Source organism: Rhea pennata, chromosome 8 (assembly GCF_028389875.1).
Source record: "Rhea pennata isolate bPtePen1 chromosome 8, bPtePen1.pri, whole genome shotgun sequence".
In the NCBI taxonomy this organism is placed as follows: domain Eukaryota; kingdom Metazoa; phylum Chordata; class Aves; order Rheiformes; family Rheidae; genus Rhea; species Rhea pennata.
This window is the reverse complement of record NC_084670.1, coordinates 28,468,026-28,492,720: the sequence shown is the minus strand read 5'-3', so window position 1 is coordinate 28,492,720 and position 24,695 is coordinate 28,468,026. Positions and strand designations below refer to the sequence as shown.

The 24,695-nt window shown below is 38.8% G+C and overlaps 1 protein-coding gene across 7 annotated transcripts in view; it reads left to right on the top strand.

Annotated features, from left to right (window-relative positions):
• The window catches only part of DNM3 (dynamin 3), a 183,586-nt gene that overhangs the window by 117,547 nt on the left and 41,344 nt on the right, over window positions 1-24,695 (top strand). For all 7 annotated transcript variants that reach the window (XM_062580964.1, XM_062580961.1, XM_062580959.1 and 4 more), the window contains one exon: window positions 6,243-6,354. In XM_062580964.1, coding sequence (XP_062436948.1) covers window positions 6,243-6,354 — 112 coding nt within the window. The remainder of the gene's footprint in view (window positions 1-6,242; window positions 6,355-24,695) is intronic.

Sequence of the window (24,695 nt, the reverse complement as noted above, 5' to 3'; positions counted from 1 at the left end):
AATTGGAAGAAAGCCAAAATAAAGGGAACCAGTGAAAGGAGACTAGGTCAGAGGAGGTGTTGGATGGAAGCCAGGTTAAGGGAAAAAGCCTAAAATGAGATGTATGTTTAGTTACTCTTTTTGAATTACTAAGAAAGCTAAGCCCCAGGAAGAGCTGGACTGTAAGCTATTCACAGTCCTATGTTAGAAATGAAAGAACGAGAATCTAATTAAAAATCCCATTAATTTAATCCAGAATAAAGCTGCTGAGTTTTTTAAACAAGTAAACTTCTAAGATGCTGATGAGTATAATATTTAAGAATAGGAAAATAAACAAACCTGAAGAGTAAGTGGCCATTATACCTCAGTTTCATTCCATTACAAAAAGTTGCGTTTCCTAAAATATTTCATTTTTGTCATCACTGACAAGAATACTTTTTATAATAAGCAAAACATAGGACAGTGGCTAGGTGATACAGATGAAAACTGGCACTACAAAGCAAAAATGGGTTCTTGGAGAAAGAAATAGCAATGCTAAAGCCATGCAATAAATGTGATAGTTATATGCCAAAGTGATTGTGTAGGATTGGAACATTATGACACTTATCAGAGATACGATTGTGGTAAGGCCAGGTCATGACTGGTGGACTCAGCCTGCAGGACAGCTTTACCTTGCTTGGTCCCTGTAACCCAGAAAGGCCACCACTGCCTTACCCAGGGAAGAGGAGGACTGGAGCAGGAGACGTGCTCCCTCCACGTATGATGAGGCTCTGACAGCTGTAAACAGTTATGTGTCTGTGTGGCCCCCAAGACAGGTTCCAACACAGGCTTCCTTCCCTCACCACAAAAATGATCAAACTCCCCTTCTCTGGGGAATTATGAAGTATTTTTGTGCCAGTTACTATCACTACTGCAGGTTTTGGCCTACATGATGTTAGTTTTGGCTGTAATTCTGGTCTGGATTACCTATAGAATTTTAGACACTTTGTTGTCCAGGCTCAGTTATATACTAATCAGCATATCTTCTGTTCCTTTTCACCTTAAAACTTTGTGCATGCATGTGTGTGCAGACTTGAAAAGATCCCTATACTTCTGGGAGACCACTTAGATGAGTTATATGGTAAAATCCTTAAATGCTGTTATTTGATGGCATTGTATCCGAGATTTCTCTTTGGCTTTTCTGGCTAGTTAGAAAAAAATATTGTTCAGAGCCATTTAATTAAAATTAATTAACATTCACATTGGACTGATCTGAAATGGCACGCCTTGGTAGAAAATGTTAGTCATTGCTGTTAACTCATAGCAGATGGTCAGTTCCGTTTCTTTCATACATATGATTTGCGGAGCTTCTAGCAGAGCTTTCATATAAGAAAAATAGTGTATATATTCAAACCAGCCATTGTGTACTTGCAGGTGCCCAAAATGGTACACTTAAGGTTGAATAAGTGAAGTATATACAGCGAGTTGCGTTCAAGATTGATTGGCTTCCTCAATAACGCACATATATTTAGAGTGTGTGAATTCCATTACTTTCTCTCTTTCTCATTTTGTGTGGCTAGGTATCCAGCTCATATGCAATGCAATTGCTTTTTCAACAATCAAAAATATTTCAGAATTGAATCTTTTGCCTTTTTCATGGAATCAAGTGAGCCAACCTGCATTTGCTTCCACAATTATTTTAATTCTGATTGCATCCTAATAGATAGACCGGAAGTTTACAAAAAAGTAATTTTAGATGATAAACACGTGCGAAATCCCCATCCACTCTTATCTCTTTCAGTCTGTGAGTTCACTCACTTCAGTGCGACTGCTCAGGTTAAGTATGTTTGTGTGTCCTTTGCAGGATGAGTTAAATTGGTTATGAACATGTAAAAAATTTACTATTATTCTTGTTCTGTAATTACTGTTCTGTCTCTTCCTATATTGGCAGGTTTAGAGTAGGGGCAAGATTAAATGCAACTTCATTTAATCTTGATTTTTATTTTCTCTGTATATTCAAAAAATTTCATGCACTTAAGGTATGTTTATTTTTACTGAATATTCCAGGCCCAATTTGCTCTAAAGTGTCAGAGAAGCTGCCTGTGCATACAGTTAGTGTGTGGATATGCATCACGAATGCATGTGTATCATCTGTATTTGTAATGTGTTTCTATACAGTGGTTCCCCTTAAACTCTTTCAAGGTTTGCTGGAGATAAATATTTAACCTTATCTTACTATTAAGAAATTGCAAGAGAAATTGTGGATCTCGAGAGCTAACTGTTGAGTCTACTGAGCGAGCAAGGCGCAATCAGTGCGGAAGGAAACCTACTAGTACTGCTTCCACTGCAGTAGGCAACTGGCAAGCTCTTTGCTTGTGGCTTTCAATTCAGTTTTATTCCGTTGTTGGACCTGGATCATATAGTTCTGCTGTTTTTGTAGGAAATCTAACTTTTCCCTATGGAATCTTCTGCAACTCAGAGTTTGGGACAAATGGGACAGGAATCTCAGTAACTGCAACGGTGCTCACTCTTTAAAGTTGTCTGACATTTCTGTTTCCTTTTGTACACTTTCGAATACTTTACTTGCATCCTCCATTTTCATATTAGGGTTCTGTGATGGAAAGGGTTTTTTAAAAAATACTGTCATTACCTTCAGATGGACAGTGCAAATGTCATTTCTGCATTAGAAAGTTCACTTTGAGCCCTGAGGTACATGGAGGAAAGTAATCCAGTGTGCTGGAAGCAATGGTGACAATAAAATGAAGAAGCTGCTAGGTAAGATGTTATAGCAGATTATCTGCTGAGCTTTTGGGTAATGGGCCACAGTCTAGAAAAGATAAGTCCTGAACTTGGAACCATTCCAGAATCTGAAATGCTTCTTTTCTCCAACTATATGATCGTCTCCAGAAGCAGTTGTATTGTGTTTTTTTCTGGAGTGCTATTCAGGTATATGTATTTAGACTATTATAAAACTTGTAGAAGATAAATGGTAATCTTCTGTATTTTTCATTCTGGGGAAAAAAAAAAGTATTATTTTAATTTCCAGGAATTCAGCATAGATATATTTTCATGTTTGTGATGCTGTACAGGATATTGAATTACAATGATGAAACTCTACAGGAAGAAGTAGCATAGGCAGATGTAGCATACAAATATAGCTTTGCACACAGTTTCCTTTTTTTGTGTACTCATGTTAAAAAAATGTTAAATATTTAAGGAGAATATTACACACAAATTGTACTGCTAGGCAGATTCCCATTTATTGCATCTGTTTGTTTCTATGGTCCCTTAAATTTAAGATGTCTGATTTCTACTGTTGAGAGTTCTCCTCTTTTGCTTCTTGGTATCCTGTATTATAGTATTCTTTTTGATGCATAACATCCAATTTAGCTGCTACAGAGATGAGAATGAGAGCATGACCTCATTGCATTCCATATGGAGTAAATAGGTAAGGACTGATAGTAACATTCTGTGCTGGTATCTTCAGCAATTAAAAAAAAATGGAAGAAAAAATGAACCAGAAAATTTGAATTGTTTTCAAGAACTTTTTTACAGCTTTCCATAAGATGCCAGCAGAGTCCTAATGACTAAAACATGTTAATGTGTTTTTGTAAGATTCTGCTAGTAACAGGAAAAAGGACAAACTATCTTCAGAAGTTACCTTGGCTTTATTTACTTTGAAAAATTCCTGTGCCTTTCAGTGTTTCTGGAAGAAAGAAAGGCAAAGGGAGTCCTTTGGCAAGAGAGCTGATTTAGGAGACATGCATCCATTTATCTTCCCTACTGCAAGCTTCCCATGAGTTCTGCCTTAGTGTGTCTTTAGTTCCTCATTTATGCTGTGAGCTGAAACCTGTTTTCCTTGGTGATGGTAGGGTAAGGTTTGCTACGCTGCGATAGTGGGCTGCTTGGGCACTGTAGTGAGATGGGCCTCAGGTAGCAGGAGGCATCCAGCAGCTTGGTCATAAGTTGCCCCTAGAATTGAAAAATTCATGATATGCAGACTGGAATCCTGGTCTCCTGACTCGCATCTGTTCAAGGCAGTAGGTTAAAATCCCTTTTCATAAATTGTTCAACCTGTGCAAGTCACAAAAATGTCAAAAAGTTTAATGTATAACATGACAACCCTGAAAAAAGTTTTTCGTAAGCTAGTGTCATGTTGTTTTGCTCTTGCAGATAAATGTTTTTGGAATTTCCCTGTCACTATGTTTTACAGCCTTTATTTGCTCTATTGTTATTTTTAGTCATTTTTTCTGAGCATATCCCTTACTATTTCAGTTTCTCTTTTGTACACTGTTATAGCTGCCTAGATAACTTAGCCAAAAACTTATCTCAGTAAAAGTTTCTCCTAACAATAAATTAATGCACTTTTCTCTGGAGATTTCATCTTGTTTTTCTTTTCATTTTCATTGAGTCTGTTGCTTTACTCAATAAACATTGACTTGGAGTTTCACATACGGTAAATTGATTAAAATTCAGGTGTGTTTTCATCAGTTCAAGATAACAGGATCTGATAAGGTGGTTCAGGCTGTCTTTTCCCTTAAGGCAGTATTAGTACATTTAGAGCCAGGAAGAAAAAAAGATCTCTCTTTTAAATTTCTAATTAACAAAAGATCCACAGCACTCGAAATCACGTGCTCTGTCAGAGGCTTTGCCTGAAATATGGGACCTGACCCTTTAATGTCACTTTGTCCCTCTGTGGGCTTGTTTGCCTGGGGATGAAACCCAGCTGAGCTGTGCTGAATGGCACTGAAAGGCCCTCCAGCCACATCTCCAGCCTGGGTGCTTGAGGGAGTAGTGCGAGCCCCCGTGCTGAGCACGCTGGTCAGGCTGCTTAGCTGTAGTCACTGAAATCAGTGAGAATGATGGCACGGATATCAAGAAATCTCAGTTTGTCCATTTTTTTTTTATGGTTTTGAGTGCAATCCTTAAGCATGCTAGTAATACCTAATTTCTCTGTCTTTGGGGATGGATATGTTTTGTCCATTTTGCCATACTGCGGTTTTGCTGCTGGTAATTTAATGGTTGAGTTCTGGGCCTCTTCATGCTCAGGCACGAGCAGCTACTGTTCAGTATCATTTTTTCTATCTGTTCCCTGTGACATCCTCTAAAAAGCATGGCTAGGAGCAGTTTGTAGGTGACGTTGATAAAGGAGAAGCACTTCTGTGAGTGGGAATTACATCAAGTCAGTTGTATTCCAGAAGGGTGGAGGGCGAAATCTCTCGAGTCCCTGAATGCTGAAGAAATTGGCCTATCCAATAGTAATAATGGCTTTATTTCCCAGTTCTATGGTGTATTCAGATTTTTTTTTTTTTCCAAAATACGGTAGCAGAAAAGGCCTCTTTAGTTGCATAAAGAACCTCTTGTTGCTGTCTTTGAAAGTCAAATGATCCTCTTGCTAAGGAAAGGAAATAGTCTTGTTGCAATGGAAGATTGATTCTGGTGCATCTGTTCAGATCTAGCAAAATGTGGTTTCATAACCTTTGTTAGCTAAGCTTGTGGCCTTTCCTAAAAAGGCTGTTGGCTGACAAATTTACAGCAATCTGGTCTGTATGTGGACTTTGAATTCGGAAACTAATGGCTAAACCGTAAGGGGAAAATCTGCTCTGTTTATTGGAGAATTTACAAGTACCACTTTCCTTCATATTAAGTATTTTTCCCCCTCTCTCTTTTCTTCCATTAAGTGATTCACTATGTGCATTGCTTGCATTTTTGTAATTATATTAAGTACCTGCAATAGGTATTATTTAAACATATCCCAGTTTTTTTATTGCAATGGCAGATATCAGTTTGGTTTTTTTTTTAATCCGATAGTTGTTCATTTGTTTTCTTTTCCTTTTTACTGCAGATGCCTAAAAGTTTAAAAGGATGTATAGTGCACTGAAAGGACCTAACATGGGAAAAGATTCCGTCATTAATTATCTTGGTATTTACTGCTTACAACAGCAGTCAGTCACAAGACACAATTTTATTGTCATATCTTATGTGAGTGTTTGTCCTCTGCATCCCAGCTGCATTTTTTTCCTAAATGTGCCCCAATTTGGCAAAAAGCTGGAAAAATGATTTTAAGTAGTTACACAGTCCTTTCAGATCATTATTATTTCCAGAGCTCTGCTATTTTTAAGTTCTCCATGCAATTATTAAACAAGCACCTGTCTCATAAATTCTGTTATCCAAAACAATTACCAAATCATTTCTGATCCCAAAGGATTTTTAATTTAAAATGCTGTATGCATGATAGAGAGTAGTAAAATTCTAGTTTTACAATGTGGTGCTCTTTGTTCTAGGAATGTTTACAAGGATTACCGTTTCCTTGAGCTAGCCTGTGACTCCCAAGAGGAGGTGGATAGCTGGAAGGCATCTCTGCTACGAGCCGGTGTCTATCCTGATAAATCCTCAGTAAGTTAAACAGCTCACTAGTTTTTCAGTAGCTGCTCTATTTGAGTCAGAACCACAATCTCATCATCTGGGAAGACACCATGTCTGCAGAAATTTCAAGAAATTATAGCTTTCTTGTTATCTCTTCTACAGTTATTTTAAAATATTCATAATGAAACATTTTAAGATTGATTAATGTGTTAAACCTCAATATAAAAAAAATCTTCCAAAATATTAACCGTTGGTTCTGATCAGTGAAAGCATTGAGCCATTTGCAGTTTCCTGATCTTTGTTGCTATTAATGTCTTCTAAGGTAAAGATGTGTTCTGAAGAGTTTATTCCTGCAAGCTCTGTATCACATAACTGATGGAGGCATCTAGGCAATAATGTTTGTTCTACTTATTCACTGGATGTTTTTGTGTATGAAACACATGCTGAACCTTTCCAAGATGATTTTACTCAGCTAATGGTAATGTAAAGCAAATTGAATAGGGAACAGAAAAGAGGCCTCTTAATTAAACAGAAAGGAGAGAAAGTCAGAAAATAAATATTCCCAGCAACTCTTTCACGTTTTGGGGGCTCTGTCTTTTTGTATTGTTCTTTTTTGTACAAGTTAGGGAGTGGGGTGTTAACCCCATTCCCAAAGCCCAGCTTCCTCAAGTGCTAGTGCAACTGAAGCCATAGCAATATGGACGATAGCACCAGAACTAAATCTCAGTACTGAACACCAGTGTTGGTTAAGCACCATTCAGACTATGGCTACTTCATTTGAATAAGATTTCAGTTATGAAGTACCTTTATAACTCATGATGAATCTATAGTACTTTTTTTTTCTCCCTCTACATGGTTGAACTCCCAAGAGATTTCATCAGTGTAGGGCGAGTTCTTAATTTTCAGGTTTTTATAGTTTTGGGCTGTGCACTTAAATGGTTTGAGGTGAAAATATCTATGGTATCTTTCTCCATTCTTCTTTTCAACACCTTCTTCTGTAATATTGAGTGAATATTTGAGGGGAGATATCCAAAGTGATGGCTGACTTCAGCACTAATAACTGTCATTTGAGCCTTTGAAAGTTTTTCTCTCTCTAATATATGACTGACCTTTCTTCAGCAAGTATGCTACTCTGCTAGATCCCTTCAGGTCTAGATCTGTTCTGAGAAACGATGCTTTATTTTGATTAAAATTTTTTTCTGTCTGTGTTCCATGGAAGGGCCAGTCCCCTAAAGTCCTCTGCTCTGGGATCTTGTGCTGTCTTCTACCTTGTCGTTTTCTCCTAATTCTATATCCTAAAGTATTTTCTCCTAATACTTCCCTTATACTGTGATACCTCCACAGCTTCCAGTATAACTCTGTTTGTATCTGTTTGTATACTGCTATTTATGCGCACAAAAAACCTGTGATCTCTTCATACTAAATTTCAAGGCTGTCATTGAAAGTTAAATCAGAGAATGAACTGTTAGATTCTCCAGTTATTTTAGGAATGAGCAGTGATGATGATGATTTTTTTTAATGGGCCAATTACAAATTTAGCTGGCAACTTACCACATGTCTGAGACTTTATCAATACTTTTAAAAAATTTTCAGTGACCCTTCAGTACGTTGCCTGTCCCCACAGATCAGTTCTTACCTAAGACCATCAGAAGCATTTTGCAAGAATTAATTATGAGAGGTTATCTGCTTAATTACTAGAATTGAAATATTATAGTTTCCTTTTATTGCTCAGGTTTTAATGATGTTAAATCAGATATAGCAATATGCTGTTTTAATCTTTTATTCTGTGTCATTTGTCATATTCGTATGTTTTATGCTTTATCTTTAAGCAAGACAGACTAGTTGGATTTCCAAATTTGTCTTCTGTCCTCCTAGCTCTTCCTTACCCCTAAAAATATTTTGCATTCAAATTTTCTAAAGATTGTTTTTGTTTAACTTTCTTAAAGGAATCTTAGATATAAGATGAGACATTTTTGTAGGACAAAAGTGAAGGGAGTCTTCAAAATTCAGTTCTCCCTTGAGCTGAAATGATCTTTACATTGCAAAAAGAGTGAGTATTACAGTCTGAAATTCATCCAGTATTCTACTCTGTGGGAGTAGCATGCTCCTGCAGGCTCTGCAGGAAGAGATTGTTGATGCTACTCTAGTCTTGCAAAGTACCTTGTACCTACAAGACTGGAGCTTCAAAAGTGTACTGAGAAGCTGCTGAAGTTTTGAGTTTTGTAGAGCAAAAGTTTCAAGGCTCATGACATCTTAGAAACTGCAGTATAACTTTAGCAAAAATCAGTAGTACCTTTTTTTTTTATTATTAAGATCATGTGCATCCACATCAGTTTCAGATCTTCCTTTGACAATATGAAGTAGTTTTCGACACATCAGTTAGTCTTTTATTCTCCTTGAAAGGATTAAAGGCCGTGTTTTTGTGCAAGTGACACTGCTAGGGACTAGGTGCAATTCTCACTTTAGTGTTTCCTCACAGTTTTGCGATCCCCAAGTTAAAAATGCAAAGAGGTACCCTAGCCCTTTCACAGGATGACCTTCTCACTGTTTCACATGTACAAGTTACAGCTGATAACTTTAAGTATCTAAGACTCTGGCACTAGAAGTAGAAAAATTGCTGCTTAGAAATGAAAAATAGATTAATAGTGCTGTAAACCTGGAGTACTGCAGTGGTGAAGCCAGCCTGCTTTCTGTAACTGCCAGAGCAGTGCACACAGCCTGGAATTTGAAAGTTAAGCTGTGTGTTTTCATCAACAGTTCTGCTACTCATGTACAAGACGCTGATGTAAAATCCAACTCATTTTCCCTTACTTGAGATACCTCTGTAGTGGCAGGGATATTAGGAATCTGTCACTGTATTCAAGAGATTTGTTCTGAATCTTCCCTAGTAGCAAACTCCACTAAGAATATATTTTTTCTATTGTTTTTCTAATAAAGCTGCTTGAAATTGTGTAATTACAGGCATAAGGAGGCTCAACACTTCTGCCACAAACACGAAGACATCCTCCACCTATTTGTCCCCAGTACTAATTTAATTTGTAAGCTAAGTCCAAGATTGCTGGTTCCCCCCCCCCCACCTTAGCATATACTCCTTAACGTATTAAAAATTAAAGGCCAGATGTCACTCCATTCCTCCATTTCCTCGCTTCCTTTTGCCTGCCTTCCCTGGCCTCCTGCATATGGAGACACACACTCACATTCCTATATTCACTCTCTTGTTAACTACCTTCAGCCACCCCAAAAAGTTGCTCCATGAGCCCCTGAATTTTTTTGCAGTTTGCCAAGTCACCTCCTTCCTCCAGGGAATTTGCTTTTGTCAGGACGTGGGCTTTGACAGCCACCCAGATAGCAGTGAATCAGTGTTTTTATTTTTCCAACCCATATGCAAGTCAGCTTGCTTGATATAAATCACACTGTGGCCAATTCACTTTGAAACGCGATATCCTTTTACCAGCTGACATTACTGCTGGGTTTCGGTAGTGATGCATCCAAACCTCCTTTTTTAAAAAATGACTACAACTTTGTGACTAACTGTTCCAGACTGTATTTCTCAACTGTAGGCTGGTGTTTATTTTGGCTGACTTCCCATTGTATAATATACACTGTTCATGCCAGCTCATGGCAAAACTCGCAATTAAAAAAATAATAGCACAGATGTTCGTCGTAACTTGTTCTGCACACTTTACCTTGCTAGCACTGGAGTCTTTCTTTTTCTCTCTCCCTTTATGCCATCTCCTTTTTTTTTTTTTTTTTTTTTTATTTATTACTAATCTAAATATACAATATTTGCTTTTTAAAAAGTGTTGGATAATGAAACTTTCCATTTATTAACATGTCATAGGGAGTGGTTGTCGTGAAAGGTAAGCAGACATGTTTAGTGGGTTGCTTTGCGTACTAGTTCAGTATTACCACTGCATGAAAATCCCTCTGGCTTTGGTCCCATCGCCAGATCATTTCAGGCCTCATTTTCCCGTCCCTGGTATTAGTGTCCGCAGACTTCCCTGGAGCTGCTTCTGATTCACGTTGGAGGAAGCAAAAGGAGAATCAGAATGTTTGGGTAGAGAGGAAATTTTCTAAAACAGTGAATTTACAACTTCACCAAACATCTTCAATCCTTTGCAAATTCCCTATGCTCCCCTGGAAGCTCCCTAACCAAAGGATTCAGTGAATACTCTTTGAGTCAGTTCCCCATTTGATTTGAGTGACTTCCAGAGCTGTACAAGTTAGATTGAATGCGTGTAAAATAAATGTATCTAATATTTCTTTTTTCCCTCTTTCCTCCTTACTGCTTCCTGCAAAGGGGAACAACAGAGTAAGTTCTTTGGTTTTTTACAAAATTCTTTTGTAACCTGCCTCAAGGGTTTTGTCAGAAAAATCAGTTTCTCTTGTGGTTCATACAACTGCTTTCTGCATACTCTTTAGAGAAAAATCGTATTATAAATGTTGGTGCAAAATTGTCATCTATAAAATTATTAATAGCTCTTTGTTTTAATTTTGGGGAAGGAGATGTGTTAAATGTTGCTGAATGTTGTTTTTCTAAGGCGGTTCAGTAAGAATGATACTATAAACAGTATTGGGACCAAAGTTATGAAGGTATAGTAATAAAGACCTTCTGAGGAAAGGTTACTACAGTCTGATGAAACTCATTACAGCTGGATTTTTTGACCATACATCAAAGCTTGTATTAATGGGCAGTTATAAAAACCCAACACTAAAGTCTTAAATAACAGATTTGCTGGCGTTGTTGGCTAAGCTGAACTAAATCAGTGTACTGGCTTTGAAGGTGCCTTAAAATGGATGGAGGAGGGTGGGGTCAACATTTGACTTGGCTTCTAGACCCTTGATGTGTTCCAGCTGGACAGCAGCAGAAGGGTGTGGGGTGTGGAGAGGGAGAGCTGAAGTATGCATGGTAGGTTTTTGAAACTAAGCAGCACATAAAAAGACAGTTTTGCTGATGTTGATCTGATAAACTAATAATCAGGCAGTTCCCAAGGCTAGTACATTTTTTTATGCCACTTTTACTGAGCTTAAGAGTGGAAATTGCACATCTCACACTTTGGAATATGATGCAGAGAGAGTTTGTCATACAGTGGAAAGAAGTTATACAGCTTTTGTGCCTTTTTTTTTTTTTCTTTTTTTTCCTCCCCCCCCCCCCCCCCATTTTGGTATATTAGCCCTTAGGAAAGATGTATTTGGAGCATCAAAAGATACTTCCTAGCAAATGTTGACACTAATCCCTGAAATATTGCTTGCTGCATCACATTCAGAGGTTGAAGCTTTTCTGGGGTATTTAGGAAAGACCATAAAGACTTTAAAATGTTCTGAAGGTTTGGGAGTTTGTCTGCTTTTCATTTTTGTACTTCTAAGCAATTTTTGACTCCTCTGTCTCCATAGTAGCTGAGCTCAGAAGCACCAAAAATCCTTGGTTTTGTTGTTGAGTCTGAGAAAAGAGGATTTTAGTGTTGGGTAGGGAGGAGTTACGAAAATGGTGCATGGATGGCATGGAAAGAGAGACCTTACCTAGGTCTAGGTCTAGAGACCTAGAAGATGAAGCTAACATTTGTAGTATTTCTTTACCATATTCAGTCTGTACTGCTGCAGTGAATGCTGATCTGATCTGCAGATGAGAGAGAATAGACTGTAGGTGCTCTGTCAAGGGAATGTGGGTAGATGTTGCATCAAGGAACTCATGGGACTGGCAGGAGGTCAGGAGTTGCATAGAGAAGTTCTGTTCTCCTGAGACCTGAACTATGGGTCACTCCAGGGAGGTCAGGACTAGTAGCACCTGACACTGGGAGAGGTAACTGCTAGTACAGGGCAGGATACATACAGGCAAGTACCAGAGAAACTTGTGAGGTTTGAGAGATGATGAAGCTGTCTGCCCTCCTTTTGCTCCAAGCACAGAGCAAAGAGAAATTCTCACTCTAGGTTCTCCCACTGGCCCGATCTGTCAACCAGAAGGGAATTCCAAGAAATGTCTCTGAAAGCTCTCCTGGTCTTTTGCTCAGCCCTGATTCATCCTGAGGATCCTTTGCATCATCAGCTGTGTCTCCAGTTATTCCCCTCCTCTTTAACGCAAGCCATTAAGGCTGAGTTCTAGGGGTTACCTTATCCCAGTTAGGTATAATGAGTCTGCAGCTGCCTGCAGGGGCTCAAACTCCACAGCCTATGAGACGTTGGAAGACTTTTACCATCTAGTTGCATAGAAAATTAAATGGGTAATCCTGAGAAGTGATGACAAAATTTGAGGTGGTGTCAGGAGGACAGAGGAGGAGCAAGTTGTAGATCACACTGATTTTTCAAAGCAGTATGATCCTTCCTTACTGCTCTGGGCATCTAGCAGAGCTGTAATGCTCCTGTTACTGCTGTCTGGTGTAATATTTGCATAGTCAATCATTGTATACATCCACCCATTCAAATTGTGACTGCTTCTATGCCTCTGCCTTTAGGTTTGCACTCTTAGATTTGCAAAAGTAAAAATAAATATTGGAGTAATGAGATCCTTAAAAAAAAAAGAAGAAGAAGAAGAAAGGAGAAGAGAACAGGTTTATAATCATCAATGGATCTACTAATCATTTTTATTTTTACTTTTTACTGTTGCACAATCATTAATGTAAGTGAGATTTCTCACATGGTTAAAGATAATATATCTTCAATAGCTTTGTTGGATGAGATCTGTCAAGGGGTCGTTCGGAATGAGGTAATGGAGAGCTACCTCATTCAGCAAACACATGTTGGTGAGCCACATCTTATTAATATTAAAACTGAACTCCACTCCACAATCTCGTGTAGAGACAGGAGAGCACTGAGAAGCTGTTTGTCGCTTCAGTCCAGATACTGAAGACACAGAAGTTGATTGTCTAAATATCTTTGAGGATTTGGATCTTCCCCTATGCACCTTTTTCACCTTTATTAAAAAAAAATAGTTCTCCAGAGCATGCTATTAAAAAAAAATACTCATGAAATTCATTTTAATTACACGTAAAACATGGTTAAGTTAAAAGATAAGCTAGATGCTGTGTCCTCATGAAATTTTGGTTCCAAATCCATAGGTATTTAAACCATAGGAAAAAAAGGAAAGGCGGGGGGGGGGGGGGAGAAAGAAAAAAAAAAAATAATGTGAAGAGTTCACCTTTCTGTTATGGTCATCAAGCCCTGAATTCAGCAATCACTTCTGCTAGATTTGAAATGTTAAACAGCTTAATGCAGTGATTAGACTTGAGAAGATCCAACCTAGAACCCTAGAAAATAAAAGCCTGATTAAACTACTTCAGGTGGGTATAGTGACTACAGTGCTCTGTTCTAAGTACTTTGCATTACTGTACTTGCTGATATCTTTTACAAAGCATAGAGAACTGAAGTATAATAAATAATGTATTTGCATCTTGGTTAGTGAAATTTTCAGAATGTGGGTAATACTGGGCATGTGGAATATTTGCTGAATATAAAGTCAGTTAACATAATTTAGTTTGAATTTTTTGTAGAGAAAAACAAAATTCCCTTTGAAAGGAGAAGAAAAATACACAGGAAAATACTCGACCAGTCAGTTTGCTTGTTATTCCTTAAAATAGTTCTTGGTGACATCTTAATTGCTTAGATTCAAGGTTCAAGGCGCTCGCTCTCTCTCGCTCTCTCTCTCTCTCTCTCTCTCTCTCTCTCTCTCTCTTTCTCTCTCTCTTTTTTTTTTTTTTTTTTTTGGATGGGGGTGGGGGGGTGGTAGTTTTACCATGTCCAGATTCCAGATCAGCTATTTCATTAAAAAGACCAGATGTCCTGGTTTCTCTTGAGACAGTCGTGGAAAATGGGAACTTACATTTAGTGAATGCAGGATACTCATTCAAGTAAATCACAACAGTGCTCTCATTTAATCTGTTTCTTGCTTGGCAGTTGACATGTAAATGGAGGAACTGTTCCAGAAGTCATATGTATCTTAGCATAATAAAAGTGCTATGATGCTTCCTTTTTCCAATTCAGCCATGTTTTTGAAGGGTCTTCATCGACCTCGTAGATATAAAATCTGACTTAGCCAGTCACTGACTGGTGATGTTGTACTAGTGCCCCAGCCGGATACAAACTGAAAGTAAGCGGTTCTGCTCTGAGATTGCTGAAGTCAGTGTTTGAGTTAAGTTCGTAAGTTATAAAAAAAGTAAAGTCTCATTTGCATTTGTTGCAGAGTGAGAAATTGAAAAGCAAACTGTGCTGATATGGTGGAGGATTAAACAGTGTAGGTATAAGTGTAAATTGTGCATTTACTATTTTTTACAATTTTTTAAAACAAACTAACACATTTTAGAAAAGGAAGGCATTGAATTCTAAGGAAAAAAGAATCCACTTCAGTTACGACAAACTTGATTTTAGGCCAACTATATTTAAAAATAACTTTTAAATGAAGAAGTGTTAAAATATTTTTTGAGTGGAAAAATGCCATGATTTTATAGACAATGTTTCAGTCATTGCTTCGAACAGATGAATTGAATTTTACAATGAAGTCACGGTGTAAAGGAGCAGAGCGAGAGAGTGAGTGTGCATGCGCTCACATGCTGGGTCAAACACAGTCCAAAATACAGGCAGGAAAGGAAATGGCAGGCTATTTTTCAGTCCCTTTCTTGCTGCCTCACTGTTTCAAGGATATGAGAGCAAATGTTTCAAATAGAAACTATCTTCACCTTCTCTAAATACTTATTAGTTCAAACAAAAACTAGATGCAGCTAGTGTGTTGTTCACCAAATGGCAGATGACTTCAATGCCAGGAGCCAAGGAATAGGTCAGCCCTGTTTTTCACTCTTACGAGTAAAATAATCCCTGACATGAGAGAGTTAAAAATGTACAGGGGAAAAAGAGATTCATAGCATTGCATCAGTTGCACTGACTGTAACAAGATGCAGGCGAACTAACTGAATGATTTCAAAACCAGTCCCAGCAAAGCTGGTAACTGCCTATCAGGGGTCGGGGGTTCAATAGCTGTTGCAGGGTTTTACATTTCTGCTATTAAATGGACCTGCTGACATTAAGCAAGCTTCAGGAAATTTAGAAATGAGCAAACATTTTTTATTTCTCTAATGTATTCATGGTGGGCTCTTTACTGTGCTTTTGGCAACGTGTCTGCATATTGAAAATATTTTGAAATGCTTCGTCTTTTTATGGCACAGCTAATTTTTGCACCACTTCCACCCTTATGAACGATTTCATTGAAGCTGTACAAAAATGTGAAAACTCTCTGGCTGTAAAGTTTCAGATCATGGAGCAAAACTGTCGGTCCAGTTCCGGACATACGCGCCTATTGAAAGGGTTAGGGAGTGAGATTCGCCCTGGGGCGGGCAGTGCCAAAGGCCAGCCTCCAAGGATGCTTTCCTAGCCCAGGCAGATGAGTGCAGAGAGTTGGCTGGCAGAGAAGAGGGGTGCACCTGGAGTGTGCTACACCACCCTATGCTACAAAGATCCTTTGGCCTCTCAGGCTGATGCCTGCATCTCAGGTGTCTGCAGCTCTAGGTCTCAGGGTGGCCATGGTCAGGAAGGTCCAGTTGCCTCTCCCTCACTTCTGGTGCAACACTAGGGTATCTTCCATGAGAGGAGCTGAACAGAAGGAAGAAACTGACTGGCAGATATCCCCGGACTTCGGGATGATCCTGAAATATCTTCCTTTTCTTCCAAGACACGAAAACCTACCCTTGAGTAGCATTGTTTTAAAAAAGTAGTAGGGACTAAATAAATTTGAAAGAAATTTTTCTGCCAAAAGCATCACCAAGCTCACACCTCCATGGCATTTAAAGTGTACAGGAAATGTAGTCATTGGACATGAGGGTGGAGGGCAGTTGGTAAACAGCCAGAGACTTCTCTTCTCTCTTTCATTTGCAACAGGCAACAAGATGATCAAGACAAACTGGGTGCCATTTTCCCTGTCTCCTTTTTGGACAAAAACTAATATATACAGTGTCTAATCAGATGCATGGTTTCATTCTGGATTTTTTTAACCTATCCTACCTATCTTATTTTTGGAAATAAGTTTATAATTGGTATCCACAAGGAGAGAAAAACCCAAGTCTCATTTTCTGAGTGTAATATTCTCCATTCTGAAACTGCATTCTCACTTAACACTCCGTTCATGCTGTCATTTGCTCCTGTTCTGCGGTCACTCTGCAGCTCCTGTCCCACCAGTTTTCCAGTTCTGTTGTGGCCTTTGCTTGGCTGATCCTGTCCTTCTCTACTTGCTGTATGTGTATAATGCTTGATATATCAACTGTGCTAGTTTGAAATAATCTGATTTTGCCACTAGGAAAAACTGTCTGTGGATGTTTTGTGCTGTTTGATATGTGAAATTCTTTCACGTTGGTGACTTTTATTGTTCTTAAAACTCCTGCTCCTGCAGTTCAGAAACAATGGTCTTACTTGCACTTCTCCTTTATGTTCTCCCAGAAAAGATGATTTTTGGTTTTTGAGTATTTTTACCCAGTTGCTGCTTTTCCTCTTTTATAACCAAGTTATTTGTAATTCAAAGATAGAATTATGTATATTTGAATGATACTAAGTTCAAAAAACATATATGAAGTTGTCTGGGTAGATAAAAGCTCTGTGGCAAGTAAGTACAAAATTACCTACGAACCATTACACAAGGTATTGGGCCCATACTAGACCCTTTAAACAGCAGATAATCAAACTTTTCAGCCATATATGTTGTAAGATATTATCTTATGTTTGGCAGTAGGGATTTCTGCACTGAGCAGCACAGCTAAAGGCCGTTAGGAAAATCAACTGAAGAGATGAATCCAGAGCATGTGAGGTGAAGTACATTAGAAAAATAAGTCTTATTTAATGTAATTTGCCTTTCAGTTGTAGCTTAGTGGGTTTAAATTTTGATTTGCAGACCTAGATATTTGCATAGACCCCTGTATAATGCATTGAAGCCTTCCCAATCACAAGTTTGTTGTCACTGGCTATGCTCTGCAGATACTGTGGAAGTAGCCTGTAGCTGTTCAGGGCCATAGACTGAAAACACCTGCTGTAGCATTAGTAGCATGTAGTTATTAAAAGGTACCTGGATGATTTGCATGGGTAAATTCTCTGAAACACTGTGGACTGGATAGTCCGTGGCTCTGCTGTGAGGACATGGGAGAAAAGGTCAGAGGCAGCCCCTTTATCCGCCTTTGCAACTGCATGCAGTCAAGCATCTCAGATAGCTCAACCTCTCTTTTGTGTCACCTATGACCCAAAAGATGTGGCTGCAAACACCCGGGAAAAACAAAGTTTTCATGCCAGCAGTGCACACCAAGGAGCTCTATGCGCAGAGTTCCTTGCTGTTCCTTCACGGAGAGCTTCAGTATAGGTGCTGCTCTAACTGTGTCAACAACATCAGCGAACATCTTGGAATGTCTTGGAGTCTATAGCCGTGATACTGGTTATGCACAAACCAGAGTTAGTGTGCTGCATGTGAGTAAATATATATCTCTATGTTTGTGCAAGTAACCAATGTCCCATGCACAGGGAAATACTTATCCTTACCTAAAGCACATCTCCTAGACCAATGGCTTCCAGCTGAGAGCTCAAAGCTGTTTAAAATGTTAAAACTGAGGCTGATAGAGCAAAATACAGCATTGTCTGCAGTCTGTAATACTGTCTATGTCATCCTTGGGATGGTGAAAGTTGGTTCATTTGCTTTAGAAAGCTCATCTTTCAGCTGTTTCTGAATATGTGAATACAACTCTTTCTCTCTGTGCTCTTTGTTACATAGTGCAGGAAATATCTCTTAAACTGATGAGTAAATTCATAAGCTTAGAAGTTGTTTTGCTGCAACCACCATAAGTCACTGAAAGGCTGGAAACATGGATGAAATACTGGGCATAATGAATTCAATTGCAAAACTCCTATCAACTTCCGGAGGGCTAGGATTTCATCTGTTGTGAGTGGGAGTGCTGTCCTTAGCATTGGATGTCTTTTAGGGGACCGCGGTTTTGTTTGTATGTTTTGTTTTGTTTTTTTTTATCCTTCTTGCTTTCTGTAGTCTGATTACTGTTCTGTTAACATAAAGATCTCCTTTCCTAGAACCAGTCTTGGCATTGTCTGACTGTGGCTGTGATTTCTGCCCCATGTCATATTTCTTTTATTTTATTTAGTTCCATCTTATTTGTAAGTTTCTTTTGTGGGCCACAGCATGATTCTTTTCTAGCAGCTGTTATTAATATTGTGAATAGATGTTATTTGCCTAGAAGCCATAGCTGTGAACCAGGGTCCCATTTTACAAACTTTGAAAACATGGTTCCTGGCTCATAGAGCTTACAAGGGATGAGATGAGAATAGATTGGTACTTACTGAGCAATGTCCCATCTGCATTCTTGGTAGAAGTTTGTTGCTAGCTAATGAGTGTGTCTGGAGATAGAGGGTCTCAGGGCAAACTACCTGTTTGCTAGTGGTCTGACTAGCAGAGGACATGGGATTTAAGATTTCTTTGTTACTAAAGAATTCTGTCCAGAAGGATCATGATTTCTTTTCACAGAAGTTCTCTCTTCAAGCCTGAGAAGGCAGTAAAATTGTGTGCTGTTTGAAGCAGGCTCAGCCAGATGTCTTCATCTTCTATTCTTTAAAAATACCTTGTTCCAACATTTTTTGTGTATAAAGTGATTTCTTTCTGCCTGTCTTTTATGGACAAGCAGTGATTAATCCTTCTGTTCTACTTATTTACCAGGCTTTTTTCAAGTCATTTCTAAAATCTGGTGAGTTCACTTGAGTGACCCTCCTTAGCTGGTGAACTAGAAGCATCTCAGCTTAATGTATAATTAGCAATTTACTCAAATGGTTTTGTTGGGTTAGTTATTCAAGTGGTTTAAGCTAGTTCACCAAGATCATTGATTTTAGCTGTCAGCATGCATATGAGAGTCTCCATCCTGTTTTTGGTTTAATGAAGGAGGAAAAGAAAAACCTTGAAATGTGATTGTACCCAAGACATCGTGTGTGTGTGTGTGTGTGTGTGTGTGTGTTCAAAGAATTGTGGTGTCTTTGCTCAGATATGCTGAATATTTTTTTTGTTTCTTTTTTAATACAAATATCAAAATATCAAATATCAACTGGCAAAATTCAGATCTTTTCTGATAGGATCTTACTGAGGAATTGCATGTATTGCCAGGCCTCTGTGTCTAGAAACAGATGATTCCTTCTAAGTCTGAAGTTTTTGAATGTAGGCTACTTCAGTATCTCTTTGTAGACAGTGCGACCTTGGAGGCAGAACCTCAGTCACCCTGAGTGCAAGGTACCATAGCCACATCAGCCAAATTAATCTCAGTGGAGGACTTCCTAGGTAATTCTCTATGGCAACATGGCAGTAAAACAGGGAAAGTCAGACTTACAGTGGAATAGTTAAATACACATCCTTTCTCTGACAGAGCTCAGGAAAGTTGCCATTCTGTAGAAGTCAAAATGATGCAACACTTCCAGAATGACCTGGAAGTCATTCCAGGAACTGTACAAATAAGATGGAACTAAATAAAATAAAAGAAATATGACATGGGGCAGAAATCACAGCCACAGTCAGACATTCCAGGAAGGGATTCACCCTTCTTGTGAATCCCTGGGTTCTGAGGCAAAGTCCTTCCTCCCTGTGCGCTTTCTAGCTAAATCTTCTGTTTCTGATGATGGAATAATTTATCTAGCCTAAGAGATGCTCCTATTTGAAAGCAGGTTCTTACTTTGCCCCCTGTAATTTCACTATGTGAAGCTCATGCTTCATCAGTATTAGCCTTTAAACTGTTCTTTCACAGGTTTATATACATATGTGTGTGTGTGTGTGTGTGTGTACCTGTATATGTATGTGTGTGTGTGCGTGCATATATATTATCATGTGTAGAAAACATTAAGCTTTCTCTCTGAGTTTACAGATAAACGGGGTGTTTGTGACAATCTTTCTGATTATTTCAAATTCACCCTCTAACTGAACCTGGAAAACTACAGTTCAAATATCAGCAATACTACCTCTTCTGTTGCTGAGCATTTTCATAAAAACACTGTTTTATTATGGTAACTCCACAGTCCCTTGAGAATTACTTTAGGGTACTTCGAACCTTCCTTCTTTTTTCTTGGCAAGTTTCTGGCTGTATCCTTGAAAACTTCTGGGGGCTGCTAGGGATCTGCAGCAAATGAAAATATGGGGATCAGCATAGCCTGAAATAAAATCAGTGTGAGAAGGAATAACTTTGGGCAGAGGATGTTTCTGGGCAGGTTAGAGTGTGTACATACACATTTAATGAGTGAAAAACTCATTAAAGAGAGAGAAAGGAAAGAAACCAAAAATCAGTAAAACAATTGTTACCAACTTTCCAATCTGTCTTCCTGGGCTTAGGCAAAAACTAGGAGATTTTGCTACAGAATATCAGCTCTGCTTGATGCAGAATGTGTGTGCTTTTGTTTATATTCATACCTGGAATCTCTAACAGTAATGTTCTTAGCTAGTCCAAAATCAGACGTCACAATATTCAGATCTGATCATTTCTTTGGAAACCACTGTGAACTCTCCTATTTTTATGAACTTATTTTACAGAGTTTAAAATCTCTTTGCTGGAGGATACACTTGCAAATACACAACATACTTTCAAAATGTTGTGCTAATTAAAAAAGAGAGAAAAAAAGAAAAACTCATGACCAAAGAAGTATACTTTGGAAGTAAAATCCAGCCTTTTTTTCTGATAGGATACTATTTCTTGCACAGCCTGCTGTGTGTCTGATAATATATTCCAGAGAGGCTGTGCATGCAGAGAACTTTTCATTCAGTTTCTCTGGGTGTAGTACGGCAGGATCCATAAAGATTTAGTTATAAAAGATGAAGAATGCATTGAAATCCAGGCATTTGTATTTCTTGAGACTACAACTGCGTGTAGTTAACAGAGAAGCACTCTCCAATATTGTAGCAAAAAACATGCTTTTCACGTTTCTTCCCAGTTTCATTGGGCATGTCATACAAGAGCTAGAATATAAGGCAGACTTTTCAAGGAGCCATGGCACTTCTGCCTGGTTTTGGGTTTCCCGAAGAGAACTGTGCTCAGTAGGCTGTTCTGTTGCCAACGGTTTTATCATGTGGACAAAGTATCGCAACGGAATAGACAACACCATCTTCATGTGTTTTCAGACATGTTATTTACTGGGGTTTCCCTGAAGAAAGCTTAGGAATTCTTTCCTTATGAGTCACTAACCAAGTGATTGTTTTTATATAAACTTTCCTTCAGCTGGTTAGAATTGGAACACTGTGTCTTCTGCTCCTTCTGGGGTCTGACTTTTCTCTTAATTTCTTTTAACGGTTGTTCCTACAGCCAATAGGAAGATTTGAACCTGGTAGCCTTCCACCCCTTACCCCCTTTCTGATTTCCATAGTCTTGAAAATGACTGGTCTAGCCTGCAGACGTGCTGGTGGCAATCATAATTTGTGTATAATTCTGCTTTTCAGCTTTCTGCCTGGTGGTGCTTTTTCAACTCTGCACCTTACATGTGGCTTAGGCAGAATGTGTTTTGACACTAGCCAAATTGGAGTATGTATTTAATGTGGTGAAATTAAAACAAAAAGTAGATGTTTGACTTTGGCTCATAAAGGTTAAAAGCTGTGAAGCACTGTGTTTCCATAATGGAAATCACTAAAGCTGGACAGACACTTGCATTCTCTTGCATACTCCTGAATCCTTTCCCACCCTCCTTCAGTGGCTGCAGCAGAGTCTTTTTTTTTGCCAGCTGAGTGGTGTAGAGTCACTTTTAATTGCCTCCTTCCACTGCTTTTGATTTCAAGCCCAACTGATGGCGCCAGGGGCTGAACCACAGGGAGATCTCCAGGCAAGACCTGTGTATATTAGGCAGCCTTGCCAGGCAGAATCTATATAGCCCACTGCACTTCCTTGTGGTGTTTTCGTTATTACATTTTAATCTTTTAGCCCGACAAGAGCTATGTTAAAATCTAGTAACTCCATAATGTGCTTGTACACATGAAATTCCAGGTTATGGTCACCGACTTCACTTCCGGTGCCTGATTTCACTTCAGATCTTTACACTCTGTGTGTACATGTGTGTAATTATGTATATGTTTGACTATGTAGATAAAATGTCCTTTATAGAGAGATTTCTTAAAATGCACGGCATCATTTTAAGCCAGTAAGTATGCAGAATTCTCTGAGTCTTTTTCATAACCCAAGATTGGATTTCTTTATTTTTACAGGAACAGGAATGGTTTAGCTGGAATGAAAATGTTCATTCCACTGCATCATTAGCTACAGCCAATCTTGGGCTGAAGCCTTTCCCATTTTTCATGTTAAAGCCCTAGTAGTTTGACTATTAATCAACATGTAGGATGAATTTCTGGGTTTAAAACAGCTTATCTACATGCCTCTTATTTAAGCTGAACTTTTTCTCCTTTTTTCCTTTTAAAGGAAGGTAGCCAGAAAATAAATTGTGCTTTAACGTTCACGTCCTATCATTCTCCTCCTGATAAACACCCCAGAAATTTTCCCTTGACAATTATGGAAATTTAACTGGTGTAACAGATCCTCGAATGTGTCATTTGATCCTCTAATAATTCTGAAGTCACCTTCTGTTAGAATAGTTTAGTCGCTGATATGGTGTTTGTCTCAGGTGTGATATCTAGTATTGAAGGTCCAGTCCAATGTTCTTTAATTCAATAAAACACGAATTTTTGAGTCTCAGACGGTTTTTTTTCTTCCCTTCTCCATTACAAGGAAGCTGTAACCAGTGGTCCCTTTGATAATGTTAACATAAAGCACTTTGGTCAGCTCTAAGCTTTTCAGTAGCCTGCTTTTCTCATGCAAAGGTCGTGTGTTCTTACCAAGCAGGCAACAGCTTCTGGAGGGATGACAGGAGGCAACCTCTGGGACCAGCTCACTGTACTGACAAGGGCAGTTTTTGTTTGCTCCTTCTGTGATTCAGGTTAGTCTCTTTGCGGCCAGGCCCCTCTCCTCCATGGAAACAAGCCTGTAGAAGGTGATAATTCACTGGGCTAACCTGATCCTCCAGTTCAGAGACAGGAGTGGGGAAAATTGCACTTAGAAGGGGAGGAATTTTCTACACCACTTCTCTACACTGGTCTCTCCAGGCTACTTATATCACTTTTTACAGGCTTGTGGAACACGTAGTGCTTTTCCAGGCTGCCCTGAAAAAAGTGGTCCAACAACAGTCTCCGTGCCAGATGGCTTCTTAAGAAAGTAGGTCTTTTCCAAAGGCCACATTCATCCTTTCCCAGGCCCAGTAAACAGCAGCATGGAGCTGATCAAGGTATACGTGGGAGTTTTCGGTGACCACTAACCAAATACCTTTTCCCTTTCCTTCCAGATATACTCCCCAGCTTAATGGCAGAGCTGACCCAACGCTCTTTGCAGCTCTAATCAGGAGAGTGTGCTTCGGCACATGGACAAGGGCTTTGTACAGGAGGAAGGAAAAGGACCATATAGTTCATATAAGATGTAGAACTATTTCAGTTTAACTGTCTAGTGGTCTCAAAGACTGCAGGACTGTTTCCTGCAGAGGCTGAAAAGCAGTTTCAGTGCTGTTGTGATAAAATCCTTTTGTTCTGACCATACTGTTTCATTTGTCTATTAAGGAAATACTGCAGTGAGCCTGGAAACGATGGAAATGCAAAACATCTTCCAGCAGAATGCATAGCCTGCTCCCATCAGTGGTCCAGACAAGAGCTCATCAGTACCTTTAAAGAAAGCTATTACCCCTACCGGACCTGCATTGCTTTAAGCAGCGATTACTAGCTCTTTTGGTCTTTTCATGGCCATATTATACCAGTATCTCAAAATTATCTCATGGTTAGAGTCTGTAGGGCTTACTTTTCTCTTGTTATTGCTACTTGATGAGCTTCCAGTACAGAGCAGCAGTACTCATTCTGTCAACATAAAACTGTTATTTTATCCTGTTTCTGATTTTCCAATCCTTGAAGTTGTCCGTATCTTTCAGGACACACTTCCAATCTTCTGTTTTGTTGATGGTGTCTCAGTTTTGTGTTACAGACAGCAACAAATTTAACTGACAAGATCACACTGTTTTGTTTTATGGGACACTGATGAACTTCAAGGCTACTAGTTCCTCTTCCAATACTATCAATTACTTATGTTAGTTTCTTGCCCATATTTATCAGCTTAATTACCAGTCTCCTAAGGGCTCAACTTTGTTGAAGCAAGAATCTATTAAGCTTGCATTATTCAGGAAATCAGTTAACTTACTAAGCAAGTCTGGCATGTTCTGCTGTCATACTTTTTGCTTATTTTCTTGTTTTCTTAAAGCAGTCTTTCTTTTAAAATGTCTTCAAAAGCCTTTCTAGACAGTTAAGGTTAGACCAGCAGACCTGTACTTACTTTCGTCATCTTTTCTCTTCTTTTGATGCATATAGTCCC